A 16,003-nucleotide genomic window follows, 5' to 3' on the forward strand; every position below is an offset into this window, starting at 1 on the left:
TGTAATTACACTTTAGAATTACACTCCAGAAGTACACTCTAGAATTACCCTTTATAATTATCCTTTAGAAGTACACTCTAGAATTAAACTTTAGAATTACCCTTTAGAAGTACACTCGAGAATTACCCTTTATAATTATCCTTTAGAAGTACACTCTAGAATTACACTCTAGAATTACCCTTTATAATTATCCTTTAGAAGTACACTCTAGAATTACCCTTTGTAATTACACTTTAGAATTACACTCCAGAAGTACACTCTAGAATTACCCTTTATAATTATCCTTTAGAATTACACTCTAGAATTACCCTTTATAATTACCCTTTAGAAGTACACTCTAGAATTACCCTTTATAATTATCCTTTAGAAGTACACTCTAGAATTACCCTTTATAATTATCCTTTAGAAGTACACTCTAGAATTACCCTTTATAATTATCCTTTAGAAGTACACTCTAGAATTAAACTTTAGAATTACCCTTTAGAAGTACACTCGAGAATTACCCTTTGTAATTGCACTTTAGAATTACACTCCAGAAGTACACTCTAGAATTACCCTTTATAATTATCCTTTAGAACCACTTATTATAATTAAACACAGCCTTAAAATCCTCCATTTCAGACTTGTTTATCTGAATTGATCCAATCTCATTAAGCACATTTCATTGCGCATTATTATCGTCAATTCAAATCATTTCATTGGATATTAATTTCTCTCTCTCCCCCTCCCCTCCACCCTTCATCTCTCACTTTCTTAATGACTATCCCCCTCATTTCGATGGAACCAACCTTAAAATTTCAAACAGAATCAATTGTTTTTCCACTCCAACTCGTAGTGCCTGAAGGCTGAGGATAGAGCCCTCTGATGTGCATATATTCTTCTTCTTCCTTGTGCAGCACGCGGGTTTGAGTGGCATCATTGGCAGAGGGCACAGCTGTGCCACTGATGCAACGTCCTCTGTTGGTTAGGGCAGGAATTTGTTAATGGTTCTGGTGATAACCCATCTACTCTTTTTGAAGGACACCGTGGGATATTTAACGCCCACCATCCTATGCCAACAGATGGGACGCCCGTTTAACATCCCGGGATTCAAACCCAGGCCAGAAGGCTGAGAGGTGAGTGTACACGCTTCTCGGATACCCTGAAGCCATTACCCACATATCTACCTTACCGTGAGTGTGAGATGCCATTGGCAGTACCTTGACCATTAAAGGATGCTACACCCTTCAGGATCCATTTATCTTCTGCTGTGAAAAACACCGCGGGGGTAATGCAAACTGTGAACAGTTTGTACGCCATCTGGGCAGGCCCAATGACTTCTGCGCAGGCCCAATGACCTCTGTGCAGGCCCAATGACTTCTGCACAGGCCCAATGACTTCTGTGCAGGCCCAATAACCTCTGTGTAGGGCCAATGACCTCTGTGCAGGCCCAATGACCTCTGCACAGGCCCAATGTCTTCTGCGCAGGCCCAAAGACCTCTGTGCAAGCCCAATGACCTCTGCGCAAGCCCATTGAACTCTGTGCAGGCCCAATGACTTCTGTGCAGGCCCAATAACCTCTGCGCAGGCCCAATGACTTCTGTGCAGGCCCAATAACCTCTGTACAGGCCCAATGACGTCTGCGCAGGCCCAATAACCTCTGCGCAGGCCCAATGACTTCTGCGCAGGCCCAATGATCTCTGTGCAGGCCCAAAGACCTCTGCACAGGCCCAATGACTTCTGTGCAGGCCCAATAACCTCTGTGCAGGGCCAATGACTTCTGCGCAGGCCGAATGACCTCTGCACAGGCAAAATGACCTCTGCGTAGGCCCAATGACCTCTGTGCAGGCCCAGTGACTTCTGTGCAGGCCCAATAATCTCTGTGCAGGCCCAATGACTTCTGCACAGGCCCAATGACCTCTGCGCAGGCCCAATGACTTCAGAGTTTCTGTGACATCCACATTTGCTTCATTATTGTAAGATTCCATCTACTTACTGGCCTAGGTCCCCCAGCTCTCTCTGTGCTCTGTCCCCCAAATATTCCTACAAGTCGCACAATATCTGCCAGCAACCCTCTTATGGTTAAACTGCCAAAATCTAGGCTCTCTGCTCACCTTCACTCCTTCATTCCTCTTTTCTCCCGCCTCTGGAACAAACTCCCTCACTCTCTTGAATCCCACTCCTCCCTCCAGGTCTTTAAAACAGCTGTTCACCACCATCTCTTATCTTCCCCCATCCAAAACATTGATCTTTTATACCCCCTCTAATTCACCCCAGATCCACTTTTTCGAAATTCCAACTTCTTTCCTGGAAGTCCTTGCAGTGTCCATGTGTTTTATACTTCTCCCACCTCCCCCAAGCCCTCTCCCTCCCACAGATCTCCCGATGTCCCTGCTCTCAAATGTTGTGTTTGTGTGCTTCCCCATCTCTCCCCATCTTGTCGACCGCTCCCTTTATTATATGTTTCATGTGTCTGTTTGATTTGTTTTGTGTGATTAATGTTAGCTCTTTCACGAGCCTGGACCTTGTATCCAAAAAAAAAAAAAAAAGCTCATGTCAAAGGCAGCAACACTTGAAGGCGGCCTTCTGATGTGAAACAATCGACTTCGAGAAACCCACACAAACACACCACACCTTTATTGCTGCGTGGTGTCCCAGTGTGGTTTGTCACCTCCCTCTCTCATCTCCATTTATTTATTCGTTTTATTCGCAAAGACATTTTTATGATTAACAGGAAAAGTCCATTTAAACGAGATTTAGTTGGGGGGAAAAAGCAGCAGCATGACTTCTACAAATATTCTGCAATTCTATGTTCCCTTTCTTCCTGTAATTTACTCACTTTCATTGCTTGTTTATTCTAAAACTTTTATTGCTCCGCAAGGAGAAAATTCCTCGGCATATAAAAATGATGCATTACTTTGGTGATACTTCCACAGATTCATGAATAGTTCAAGTTATCGCAAGAAGAATTTTGCAATTTTTGGGCCTCCCAAGGCAGTAAGCCTAGTAGAGAAATATAGCAAAAACATATGTTAAATAGAATCAGTTTTGTGAGATTTAGCACCTTGTTTATGTTGGACTGGTAAAGGCCTGCCATGACAAATCTGCTCCAGTCAATCATCAGGAACTTACTGTGAAGTGACATGAAAACAAGAAGTCAAATTTTTCAAAATGGCAGCTTCATGTTAGCAATCCGCTAGCTGTAGGTCGGCCGCTCTATCCTCGGGTCAGTCGTCCTTCGCATCTTCATGGAAGAATTCGGTTGTGTAAATGGCGTTTGGGATGAATCGTCCCCCGAACCTCCCGATTCCATCGAATCAAATATATCTGCAAGGCATGGTGGTGCACAATCAAACCATTGAATTACTATGGTAGTCGGTGGTACACAGATCACCTTATCTATATCAGGTATACCAAATGTATCGAACCAGCAATAAAACATGCAGATATCAATTCACAACCGCTAATTTAAATTCTTACCAGGTGTTGCTGTGCCTTTATTTATTTATTTTGACATTGGACTTCAACAAGGAAATGGCACAAGAGGCCATTCGGCCCATCAGGCCTGCGCGACACCACCAACACCAGATTAAATAAGAAGAAAAGGACATAAAATATCATGGCCCCCGTGGTTTTTGTAACTTTGATGTACGGAGTTAAAGGACGTCACTCGGCCATCTTTGGTCGGATTATAAAACAAAATTTACTGCATATGCATGCTCTCATGTGTCGTCTTTGTGCCAGGTTTGAATAAAATCGGTCGAGAAATGGTTGGGGACACATTTTAAGTAACAAAATGGCCGCCAGTCGGCCATCTTGGATCTGATTGTGAAACTAAATAACGTACGTATTGTTATGAATTTTGGTAGAGGAATATCTAGAGCCAGGTAGATCTGTATAGGTAGGTAACTTGACTGTCGTGATAGGGAATCTGCCTGTAATAAGTTCTATGTTTAGCCCGGGTGTCGGTATAAGCTGTATTGGTGTCCCCGCCACTAGGGGCGGGGCATGCTCAGTCGTGCAGGGATTATGGATAAGATTCCTTTGTTTGTCGTTCCCTCTGTCGCCAATCCAGTGTCCATTATGACAACGCACTCATTTAGACACTTAGATAGGTCCTTAGTGCACAACAGTAATTAAATTCCCTCCCCTTAGAATGACTGACCAGAAAAACCAGCGGGAAGCGGCTGCATTCAACGCCACCATGGCACCAAACATCGAGCAAGGCTGGGAGCTACGCCCAGGAGGACTGTTGATTGGCCAGGGGGAGGGGCAAGCAACACCACAGGGTGCCTATTGGCATAGCAGGGGAGGAAGAGTGATTGGTCCATAGGAGGGCCAGAGAACTGCCCCGTGATTGGGAGAAAAGAAGGACTTGTGGTTGGCCAAGAGGATGGCATGACATGGGGAGCGGGAAGCACTCGGCGAATGGGAGGACACCAGCATGGTGAGAACATTCTAGAAGACGAGGGTCACCGCGCTGGTTGGAGGAAAGGAGGGCTGACATCAGACCACGAGTGATAAAACTGCTGGCTCGCCGGCATTTTGGTCTCCTTTCTTCCCTCCTCCCTCTCGTGCTTCCCTGGCCCTTTTCGTTCCTGGCTCTCTCTCTTCCCGTTCTCTTCTCTTCCCTTGGCATCGTGCGTTTGACTGTCCCTTCGTTTTGAACCTGTTCTCGCTCGCTGGACGTCGGAAGGATGGTGGAGGGCGATCGTGCGAGCGGGGCCTACCTGACGGTGTATGCTGGCCAAGCAGCGCGGAGCAAAGGTTGTTCGCACCGAGGACAAGGCGGTTCCACGCCCTCCCTCACCTCAAACGGCTACACAGCTGACTCTGCAAATGAAAAAGCTGAATGCCACAACTCTGTGTTTGCCTCTAAATCTTGAGGCCCAAACCCATCCCTCTCTGTACCCAAAGTACCCAGTCATACCCAGCTGCTCATGGACTCTGTGTCCTTTCCTCCTGACAAGGTGGAAAAGTTTCAGTCAACCCTCGACTCTGATTCTGCAACTGGACATGATGGCATCAGCCCATGGGTCCTAAAATCCTGTTCTTCCGCTCTTGCACTCCCTCTCTCTGTTCTCTTCACCCTCTCTTTTGCTCAAGGTAATCTGCCATCTGCTTGGAAATCAGCCAACATCACCGCCTTGCACAAAAAATGTGCAAAAACAGATCCTAGCAACTACAGACCAATCAGCCTTCTCCCAATTATCAGCAAAGTCATGGATTCCATCATTGCTTTGAATATGAAATCTTTCCTCTTCTCCAATGGCTTGATCTCTGATCATCAATTTGGTTTCAGACCAGGTCACTCTACTCTGGACATGCTGCTTCTGCTTTCTCAACAATGGATCGAGGTCCTCAATGCCAAACAGGAAATTAGAGCTGTCTCCCTTGACATATCACGTGCCTTCGATACGGTCTGGCAACGCGCTCTGCTCACCAAACTCTCCTCTTTTGGTATCCATGGAAATCTCCACGAATGGCTGGCAGACTTCCTCTCTAGTCACAGTCAACGTGTGGCCCTGAATGGGTTTCTCTCATCTCCTCTTCCTGTTCAGGCTGGAGTTCCCCAAGGCAGTGTTCTGGGCCCTGTGCTTTTTCTGGTCTTCATCAATGATCTCTCTGACTCTCTTGAAAATCCTCTCTATCTCTTTGCTGATGACTCTACTCTCTGTCGCTCCATTCCTCATCCCTCAGATTGGCAGTCTGCAGCCTCCTCACTCTTTGCAGACCTGGACAAAATCACAGACTGGGCAAACAAGTTGAACATGTCTTTCAATCCTGACAAATCTCACACTCTTACGATGTCTCTCCAAAAAAGACCGACTGGACAACCCTCCCATCCACTTTCTGAATAATCCTCTCCAATAAATTCTGTCACTCAAGCTTTTGGGTCTCACTATCTACCATGATCTTTCCTGGGAAAACCACATTTCAAATCTGGCCTCCAAAGCCAGTCGCCGACTGGGCATCCTCCGTCGTGCGAAGTCCCCCCTTGGCACACCTTAGCTCCTCACCACATACAAGGCTTTCATCCGCAGCTCAATGGAATACTGCTCTCCCCTCTGGGCTGGTGCTCCTGCCTCACACCTAGCTCGTCTTCACGCTGTTGAAACCAAAGCGTTCAGAATCATTGGAATCTCCCGAGATTAAGCTAACTCCGAGGGCCTTTCACTCACTCACCGCAGGCAGGTTGGTGGTCTTTCCGTCTTCTACCGACTCCTCTCCGGCCTTGCCCCCCCCCCCCCCCAGCTCTCTCTGGTCTCTGTCCCCCAAATATTCCTACAGGTCACACAAGATCTGCCTGCAACCCTCTTATGGTTAAACTGCCAAAATCAAGACTCTCTGCTCACCTTCACTCCTTCATTCCTCTTTTCTCCTGCCTCTGGAACAAACTCCCTCACTCTCTTCAATCCCACTCCTCCCTCCAGGTCTTTAAAACAGCTGTTCACCACCATCTCTTATCTTCCCCCATCCAAAACCTTGATCTTTTCTACCCCCGCAGATTTCACCCCAAATCCACTTTTTTGAAATAACAACTTCTTTCCTGGAAGTCCTTGGTGTCGTTGTGTTTTATACTTCTCCCACCCCCCCCCTTCCCACGCCTCCTCCCCCCAAGCCCTCTCCCTCCCACACATCTCCCGATGTCCCTGCTCTCAAATGTTGCTGAGATCATGCTGAGACTTTGTACATGCCCAGCACAAGTGTCCGCGAATGATTAGCAATGCTGTTTGAAGCAATTCGACGTTTTGTGGATATTTTGTCGACATTAATGTGGCAATCCTCCAAGACCAATGCATAGGCAGCAGTTTGCAAGTCATTCGCATCTTCTGGCCCTCCTCACCCAGAAAACAATCTTCAAGGGACTCCGGTCCACACAAAGTCAGACGAAATGCCCGACCTGCGAATTTGGGTTCTAAATGCACCAAACTTAACTCGATGTCCATTCTGCAATTGCAACATTTGCTTTTTCAGCACTCCACAAACCAAGTTGCTCGCAGATTTTTGATTACCCGTTCTCGGCGACTATAATCAACGAGTCTTTGGGGTTGAACATGCGTGCTCCGCGTACCGTAAAACCCAAAGTACCCGGTCCGTCCCACGGCATCCCTGCAACGTCGACAAAGAAAGCCAATAAACCACCTCGTAAATTGGTGTGGCTTTCATCCTCTGGGATGAATAGTTTGCTTGTATAAGAAAACATTCGGCACAGCAAGACGTATACGCATACAAGCATCGTAATGGATTACAGAGGAGCAGGAAGCCGACGCTATCACCAAAGGCATTATTTCCATTTTCATGCCTTCCTGAGAGGCAGCATCCAGTGCAGAAAGAACGGCATGATTGAGATTTAACTACATACATGGAGAATGAGAAAAAAGAACAATTTTTCACGCAGCATGTGGGATTTGAAGGGTGCACAAAAATTGTGATGGAAAGATAGTGGTGTGGATGTCGGACCCAAAGAAAATCCCGGTGCAGGATGTTTTAACCCTTCGTATGCCGGCCCCTCGTTGCACGCTGCACCTTTTATGTTGTCTACATGGCCTCATCTCACGGGAGTATGAAGGAGATTCTTTGGCCTGGTGAATCCTGAATATTCATGACGGTCCAAGGTAAGAACGGAATCTTGTCTGCATCTCTCCAAGAATTCCTTTCAAGTTGGTTCACTTTTTGCACCTTATTTTGTGCACACCCTCATGTCTTCGGCAGATGACTCGTCTTATCGAGTCGTACTTTCAAAACAAGTGAAGAAGTACTGGCTACCTCTGCATACCTAGTTTCCTCACCTTGAGCGCACTTGCTTGGCCTCGTTAGGGAATGTACACATTATCAGCTAATTCGCAATGCTCATTCAGCGTCCCTGGGACTGACGGAATAACCCAAGTTTGGGAACACGGAAGATGATCGGAACATGTAGTTCGTTAAATTCTGCACCAAATTGTATTTGACCTGCTTAGTTGTTTGGATTTTCGATAGCTTTTGTACAATTTCACTAAAAATAAAGGGCGATGCAAAAATCTCAGGGATGGAAAGTACAAGGATTAATGGAGCACAAGTATCAAAAACTGTTCCAGTCTTCAACATAAACTGTTCCACTTATTCTTCTGAACATTTTGTGATGGATCATTGTGAGTACTTTGATGTTGCCATGTTGTACTTGAGACATGGAAGCAAAACTTTCAAAGAAAAGTTAGATAGTTTTGAATGGTATCTGGATGTCTTCATAATGAATGTTGTAGGTGTATCGCATTACAACGTTGAAGAACAACTTTGTGGCAATAGTTATGCAACTGAACTGTCATTTACTTTGCTGCAACATAATATTGTTAGCTGCGTTAGACTGGGAGGTAGTTGGGAACACGGCGACGCAGATTACATCATCACTGAGGCGTGGCTGTGATGCTGGTATGGTGCCCCCTTAACATTAGGATTGGGATTGGCAGCATCGCTGGTTGCAAAGTGCTGGAACGGACTTCTACCCTAGTAGGGATTTTAAGCTCATGCAGCACTGGTGGAAATGCGATGATCGTTCTGGAGATTTTGTATTAAAGTAATGCGGTATGTCCAGTGACTAACTGATAATATCAGTTTTATTACATGTACCTTTGTTTTACTGCACAACAAACATGATCATGCATGACTTTTTTTCCAATTTGCAACATATAAAGTCGGTAATTTTGCAATTAAAAGTCGAAATGATCTTCCTCTTCACGATTAGCCATGATGTCGCACCATGGTATCGACTGCCTCTTCCATATTGTTTGCGTCGTGGTCGGATTTAATCAAAACGGGGAATAATTTTCGATTTTCTACAAATATTCTGGGTCGATGCATCCTTGGTGGTTGTAGAAATACAAACCTAGATGGTTTAATGCTACAACAATGGCCGAAAGATCCGAGGGTTGCCAGAAATTGGGCAAGGTTTGTCCGAAATACTCAAGTGTTGATTGGGCCGACAAAATGGTCGCTTTTATGCTCGGAACATTTTACAGAGCACTGCTACGAAGAAACAGAGATGGCCAAATCTTGCGGTTATCCACCACAATTGAGAGGATGCCACCCTCACGATTAAATGGAAGAAACAGCCGTTGCTCAAAACTGTAAGACCATCCAAGCACCACTCCCTCCTCAGCAATCCCCCATCAACTGTCACCTTAGCTAACAATACCCATGACCACCCAACAACACCCCTCCACCACCTCTCCACAATCCCCCATCAACCAACACCTCACCCCACACCGCCCCTTCACCACCCCCATCCTCCCCACAATTCCCATCCACTAGGGCCGGACATCAACACAGAACGACACACAGACAACGCATGGACACGACATGGCATGACCACAAACACAAATGGCGTCACGGGAAAGTAAGAAACTGGCCAACATACAGTTAACATGCAGGCCAACGGGTCAGCCTGCGAAGGTGGAACAAAGCATTTTTCCCCCATTTGGAAGGTGGTGTCTGAGTGTGCCAGGGCGGTGTACGTGCTGTGTCTTGCCATGTCGTTCTGTGCTGTGTCGTGTCCGTGCTGTGTCCATGCCGCATTTCTTCTGGAAAAATAGAACTCGTTCATCAATAAATACAAAATCCCTGATAGACCATGAATTGAACGGAAAACAAAACCCGCCAATATGTAGTGAACATGTGACAGGCATTTTCATCTTCACTACAAACATAACACCGCCATCTTCATCAACACCATCTTTGTCTGAATCACTCGCACAAGGTTCAAAACGATAAGGCTCCATAATTCCCCCGAAAGCGTTTCCATCACTAATTTTGTCTCCAATAGTTTCTTCACAATCCCACTGATCAGTTTCAACATAATGAGAACCTTCTGAGTTGTTAATGATGGTGGAATCAGTATCAGAATCCGAGCTCGACATTTAGGTTCTCCATGTAAAACCGCCATTTTGATCAAGGTGAGTTACTTGTGTGACGCTGGAAATTATCGAAAATCGACATTAGGTTTTTTTTCCACACTTTGTGATTCGAAAAATCATTTCAAAATTTTTCCCTTCAAATTAGAACATGAATGATGATTTTCAATTGTTTTCAGAAAAACAAAATTGCATTTGGGTTCCCCTTTAAATAAGCGAAAACAAATCGACGACAGAAGATTACGTCTGATTCAAGGTAATAGACACAGGTACTGCGGAATAAATTAGTATAGATTAAATGTTGGACAACCCAATATTCGTATCCTGGGGTCTTGCTCCAAGGCAGGTCCAGTACTGCCAAAGCAGTTTCTTGGCAAGGGTTATGCTTGGTGGTTTTCCGTTGCATTCCCAGCAGGAGTCAAGGCATGAGCTTGAAATTTGTTGAAGATGCTGCCAAAAGTTCGCTGTTAGGGTTCGGGTTTAGTGTTAGTGTTAGGACTCCACGGTTAGGAGTCAGCGCCCTCCACTCTTCATGAAGGGTTAGGGTTAGGGTTTAGAGTTAGGGGTAGGACTCTTTGCAGTTAAGAGTCAGGACTCTCCACTCTTTATGAAGGGTTAGGGTTAGGTTAGAGTTAGGGTTAGGGTTAGGTTTAGGTTTAGGTTTTGGTTTAGAGTTAGGGTTACGACTCTGTGGTTAGGAGTGATGACTCTCCACTCCTCATGAAGGGTTAGGATTAGGGTTAGCTTTAGAGCTAGGTTTAGGGTTAGGATTATTTGCGGTGAGGAGTCAGGACTCTCCACACTTTAATGAAGGACACTGTGGGATCTTTAACGTCCACCAACTAATGCCGGCAGATGATACGCCCAATTTAACGTCCATCTGAGGGATGGAACACACATTGATGAATCACCCTGCCTGTGAAACACCTTGATGAGGGTTTGCAGGTGGGCCAAGATGCGAACCCAGGCTAGACATCTTGGAGGTGAGTATGGATACCTATAGACTATCCTGCCAGCCCTGAACCATATTTATCTGCATTGAATTGAAATGCATCAAGGCAATGCAGAAATGTATCTTCTGTAGGTTTAACAACAATGTCAAACCCTAATGACAATGAAGCGAAATGTTATTTTGCACGGAAAACAAAACGATTATTTTTTCACGATAAACTAACTTCTTGTTTGATCTTTAAATACCTTGTCATCCGACAAGATGTTGCAGAGGTGGTGCGCTAACGTTTTAATCGTCTTGTATGGGTTTGATTCCTGACTCTGATAAACTGTGGGATGTTCCACATTGCAACACACCTCTGCCTCTGAGAAAGATGGTATTTTATATGGATGCGACACCCCTGGGGTTGAACCTCCGAATGAACAACTGGTATTGTTGGCGGGCAAGGCATTGTTGCATCACAAAGTGTGCCATCCATTGGAGGGACATTCAGCTGGTTGTCCCATCTGTGAGCATTAGTTTGGGGATGTTGAAGATCTCACGGCACCTTATGTGAACAGGATGTGAGTTATGGCCTGCACCCTGAACAAATTTAAAATTCCTGCCCAAATAAGCTCCGGTCAAACATCAGGCCTGCCCAAGCAATTCGTAAGACTTAAGCACAATATTTTCCCCTTTTGTCGCATCAAGAAAGTGGCAATAATTGGGGCCTTTAAAAAAATACAGTCGTCGTAGATTTGGTATTGAAACTCAGTTGGAATCAGTATGTTATTTTATGGCATGGAATAGTTATTATATGGCATAGAAGTTATTTTGTGCTTGAGGTTCCCAACATTCCATCACATTGGACCTCCCAAGCCCAATTGTGGGTAATTAGCAGGAAATGGAAGACAACTGGGCACGCCCATATTGAATCTGCGATAGATGGGACAAAATTATTGTAAGACAAGCCAGAAAAACCTTCAATGTGAAATGATATAATGATACACTTGATATTTCCCAGAAGTTGCGACAAAATATTCCTGTGAGCGACAAGTTATAAGAATTTGAATAAATGGTTGTGGGTTAACAACCTTACATATGCATCTAAAGTACAGCCCCCAATTCATTTTGTATTACAGTGGAATTGAATTAATAAATAAATTATTGAAAATTAAAATCTGAATGTAATGGAGTAAAAAAAATTGGTGCTGGCAGGATGGTTTCGAGGAAGGTATGCACACTCACCTCCAATCTGTGTAGCTTAGGTTGGCACCTTGGCCCACCTATAAACTGCCATCTTGGTGTTTCACAGGTCGGGTGAGTCATCAGTGTATGTGCCATCCCTCGGATGGATGTGTGGATGTTAAACTGGGTATCCCTTCTGCCAACATTAGTTGGCGGACGTTAAAGATCCAATGTGGTCCTTTCGCAAGGAGTAGGCGAGCTAACGCCGGCTACCATGAACAAGTTACACATTCCTTCCCTATGTACTGCTGGAAAGGCAATGGCGAAACAACCTTTGCCAGGAAACTGCTTTGGCAACACCGACACTCTAACTGAGTATGGTACATCAGAATCAGGATATTATTTTTTAATATATCCCAGATACTTGGCCTAATGTTTCTTGCAGCAGATACAACATTTGTACAAGCCCCCGTGCTATGTTATGCGTTTGCTCGACTCAAATAAATATTTGATAAAATTGGCTGCACATTCCTGCAAATTGGCATTGCGGATCCCTTGTGGTTATTCGAGCGTTTCCATGCCCTATATATCGCAATGAAACGAGCCGACACGAGCACGACTAGCCCAGGTACACCCCAAATGGATTGACTCCCTTTCCTGAGATTGAGACGGGTTCATTGTTGGAAGATTTGCTCCATCCATATTCATCAAAATCCACATCTGTGCCAACTCTGACTAATTGTTCTCAGACTGTGAAATGGGGTGCTCATGCTGCTCATCTTCAGTGGCCAAATGAAGCACACCTGTAAAAAGACACACGAGCTATTACGGCAGAGTTGCTGCAGATGATGCGTTCATTCTTACGTTTGTTCTTGTGACTGCGATGTTTTTGATGGACAATGTGTTTGCCATTTACCAGATACTACATTACATTGAAGGCTACTCACGGATGTTTAAGCAGGAGCAGTGAGGATTCAAAATTGGTAAACAACATCAAGGATTCAAAAATGACCTCACTAACCTATTTAGTCCATTGCAGCATGAAGGCTTCGCTCAACACCGTCCATTGTGTTGTATCCAATAATCCAGTGAACTTGTCAATTTCATGTCTCCATCTGATATTCAGTCTATCTCAGCTTCTTCTGTGGCCTTCTCCAGATTTCCCATTTGTTATTCTTGTTGCCCACTCCTTATCTAACAAATTGATATGGAACACTTGCAAAAAGTGAAGAGACATTCCAGAACAGGATGGGCACCATTTATATAATAAAATGAAATGAACAGCAAACTGCCCTTGAGTCTCTAAAAGGAAAGTTTACAATCAGCGTGCTCTCCCAGAAATGCCATATAACAGGACCCAATTACGTCTCTCACCCTAATTGGAGAAAAAAAACCACTCAGCTATCGCCTAATCAATTACCACAGGTGGCTAGGATTTCCATTAATTAACCCCCATGGTCATCCTTCCAAGCAAAGAAAGCCACAGAAAGCAACAAAGAAAAGCCACACAAGTGAAAAGATCTACCAATCAAAGAAATCCACCCTTTTCTGTTTCAAGGGGCGTGCAGCATTTGGATTCTCATATAAAGTATGGACTACTTATGAATGTCTGCATCTGTAGAGGAACCCAGGTATGGATTAAAATAGCTGAAGGCTTACCATTTGTATCTTTTCTGAGTTGCTTTATGCACCTTCCTTTGGCTGGAAGAGCATGGGGGTTAATATGTATGTATATGTGTGTTTGTATGTATATGTATGTATATATATATATATATATATATATATATATATATATATATATATATATATATATATATATATATATATATATATATATCTTACTATAATTCGCCAAATGTCCGTCCGTCTGTCTGTCTGTCTGTTCGAAGGTACCATAAAAACTGCTGAACCGATCGCAAAGATATTTTGGGTGGATAATCCTGGGATCTCCAGGAGTAAAATAGGCGATTTAGTTTTCCCAATTTCAGCTTTAGTCTCCAGCGTTCTCAGGTTTGGACTCCCGCATAACATTCGCGTTCGCATAACGCTCATTGTTCTCATTGTGACGATGTTGTTTTCCCGGGTGCTGCGCAATCGGTGCAGCCGTTTGTGCGGCACCCGGGAAAGCAACATGTCTCCATCGATCGCTAACAGATCGCTGTCTCCATCGATCGCTAACAGATCGCTGTCTCCATCGATCTTGCCAAGGCCCTAACAGCTATCGGCTCAAAATCCTTTTAACTGTTGATTTGGTACAGTTACACGTATCGGGAATTTGGTACACGTATCAGGAGTACATACGACATAGCGATTGTGAACACGATTATCGATCACGATTCACGATCACGATCATCACGATCACAGTGTATCGATCACGATTTGAAACACGATGGAATAATATTTACCGATATGAACAGTGATGTGGCTTTTATTGAAATTCTAAAGATACTGTTTAGATTTTGATGATTTGCATGTGATATGATTCAACGGATGTTTATATGAATCGTTTAAAATAAAAAAACCCATCAATTTCTTATATTTTGCCTTTTCATTTGGGCCTCCCAACGGAAGCCCCGCCCATAGGGCGGGTACCGTTGCTAGTATATATAATTATATATATATATATATATATATATATATATATATATATATATATATATATATTGTTACGTTCATGCGGAGGTGAAGGGATACCATAGGGAAGGTAGGATTGTATGATATGTAGCATGAACCGTGGACGCGTAGGAGAAACCTCAATCTACAGTAAGTAGGAAAACTGTAGCTTAAGATTGTTTGTTTATGTGGCTTCATACGGGGTAAGGGGGGGGGGGGGGGATGAAGCAATGCTACTTAGCTATAAGGATTAAGGCTAATTTTCCCCAGTGCGTGCTTTCCCTCTGTCATTTTCCCTTTACGTTATAACATAGGCTATGTGGCCACAACCTCACGTGGAGGTGTGTGGGGAGGGGAAGGGAGGCATAGATTCTCTATGTAAATGTGTACCATGTAGCGCCACCTGGTGGTGGTGGGAGAGGGTATTAAAATTATCCTTTTTTACCTCGGCAACGCTGAGGTTAAAGTCCTCTTCACTTCTTCTTCGCATGAGTAAGTGTATTTTGTCATACAGGACGACTAATTGATCTGTCGGTGAAGCGACAAGTAGGCTCCACTTGCATAATACATAAAGCTCTTTCTAACCACTGACTCACTGAGTGACTGACATTAATTTTCGGTACATTCCGGGTGTCTTAGAAAGCTGAAATTTGGCGTGCCAGCGGACATCGAAGCGGGTACACCGGGAAATACCACAGAAGCATTGGAAAGCGTCAGTAAATGAAACATTGGTTAAAAAAATATCAACGCGTACATTAAAAAACCTCAATCGATATCTACCATTTGAAAATTATAATTTCTTTAACTGTAAAATGTGAAATAAAACCCACAATGAAAATGTACGTAACAAACCGTAAACGTGTTCATAAAAAAGGATATCTAGCAAGAGGTCGGTGATGCTTGCCTATAATCATAAAGCTTCTATTTATTATGTACCTACGTCCTACGTACTTATTGCTTAAAATGTGTGAGCATACCCCATTGCCCCACGTGTATATATATATATATATATATATATATATATATATATATATACACACACATACACACGAGTATATATTTAGTGTGACGGTTGTGAACCCCCAGCGAAGAAAGAAGCACCAACACATGGGATTAAGCTAAGAATATATTTATTATGTATGCACATATGTAGGCTGCACCAGAGCATTTGCTCGTGTGTGTGTGTGTGTGTGTGTGTGTGTGTGTGTGTGTGTGTGTGTGTGTGTGTGTGTGTATGTATATGTGTATGTGCACGTGTGTGTTAAACGTGACAGCGAAATCAAAACTGCTACAACAATAAATACCAGATCACTCCTGAGTGAAATGAAAGTCAAACTGGAGTATATTATCTTGCTTGCATCATTCTGATTAAGGGGCACACCTCAGGTAAAATGATTATGTT

At 43.9% G+C, this 16,003-nt stretch overlaps 1 protein-coding gene across 2 annotated transcripts in view; it reads right to left on the bottom strand.

Annotated features, from left to right (window-relative positions):
• Positions 1-2,664: 2,664 nt before the first annotated feature.
• Positions 2,665-16,003, bottom strand: part of LOC137439454 (uncharacterized) — a 400,511-nt gene continuing 387,172 nt past the window's right edge. For both annotated transcript variants that reach the window (XM_078768562.1, XM_078768561.1), the window contains exon 11: positions 2,665-3,306. In XM_078768562.1, the coding sequence (XP_078624688.1) occupies positions 3,176-3,306 (131 nt within the window). In that variant the 3' untranslated portion in view covers positions 2,665-3,175. The remainder of the gene's footprint in view (positions 3,307-16,003) is intronic.

Source organism: Myxine glutinosa, chromosome 14 (assembly GCF_964187855.1).
Source record: "Myxine glutinosa chromosome 14, kmMyxGlut1.1, whole genome shotgun sequence".
Taxonomy (NCBI): Eukaryota; Metazoa; Chordata; class Myxini; order Myxiniformes; family Myxinidae; genus Myxine; species Myxine glutinosa.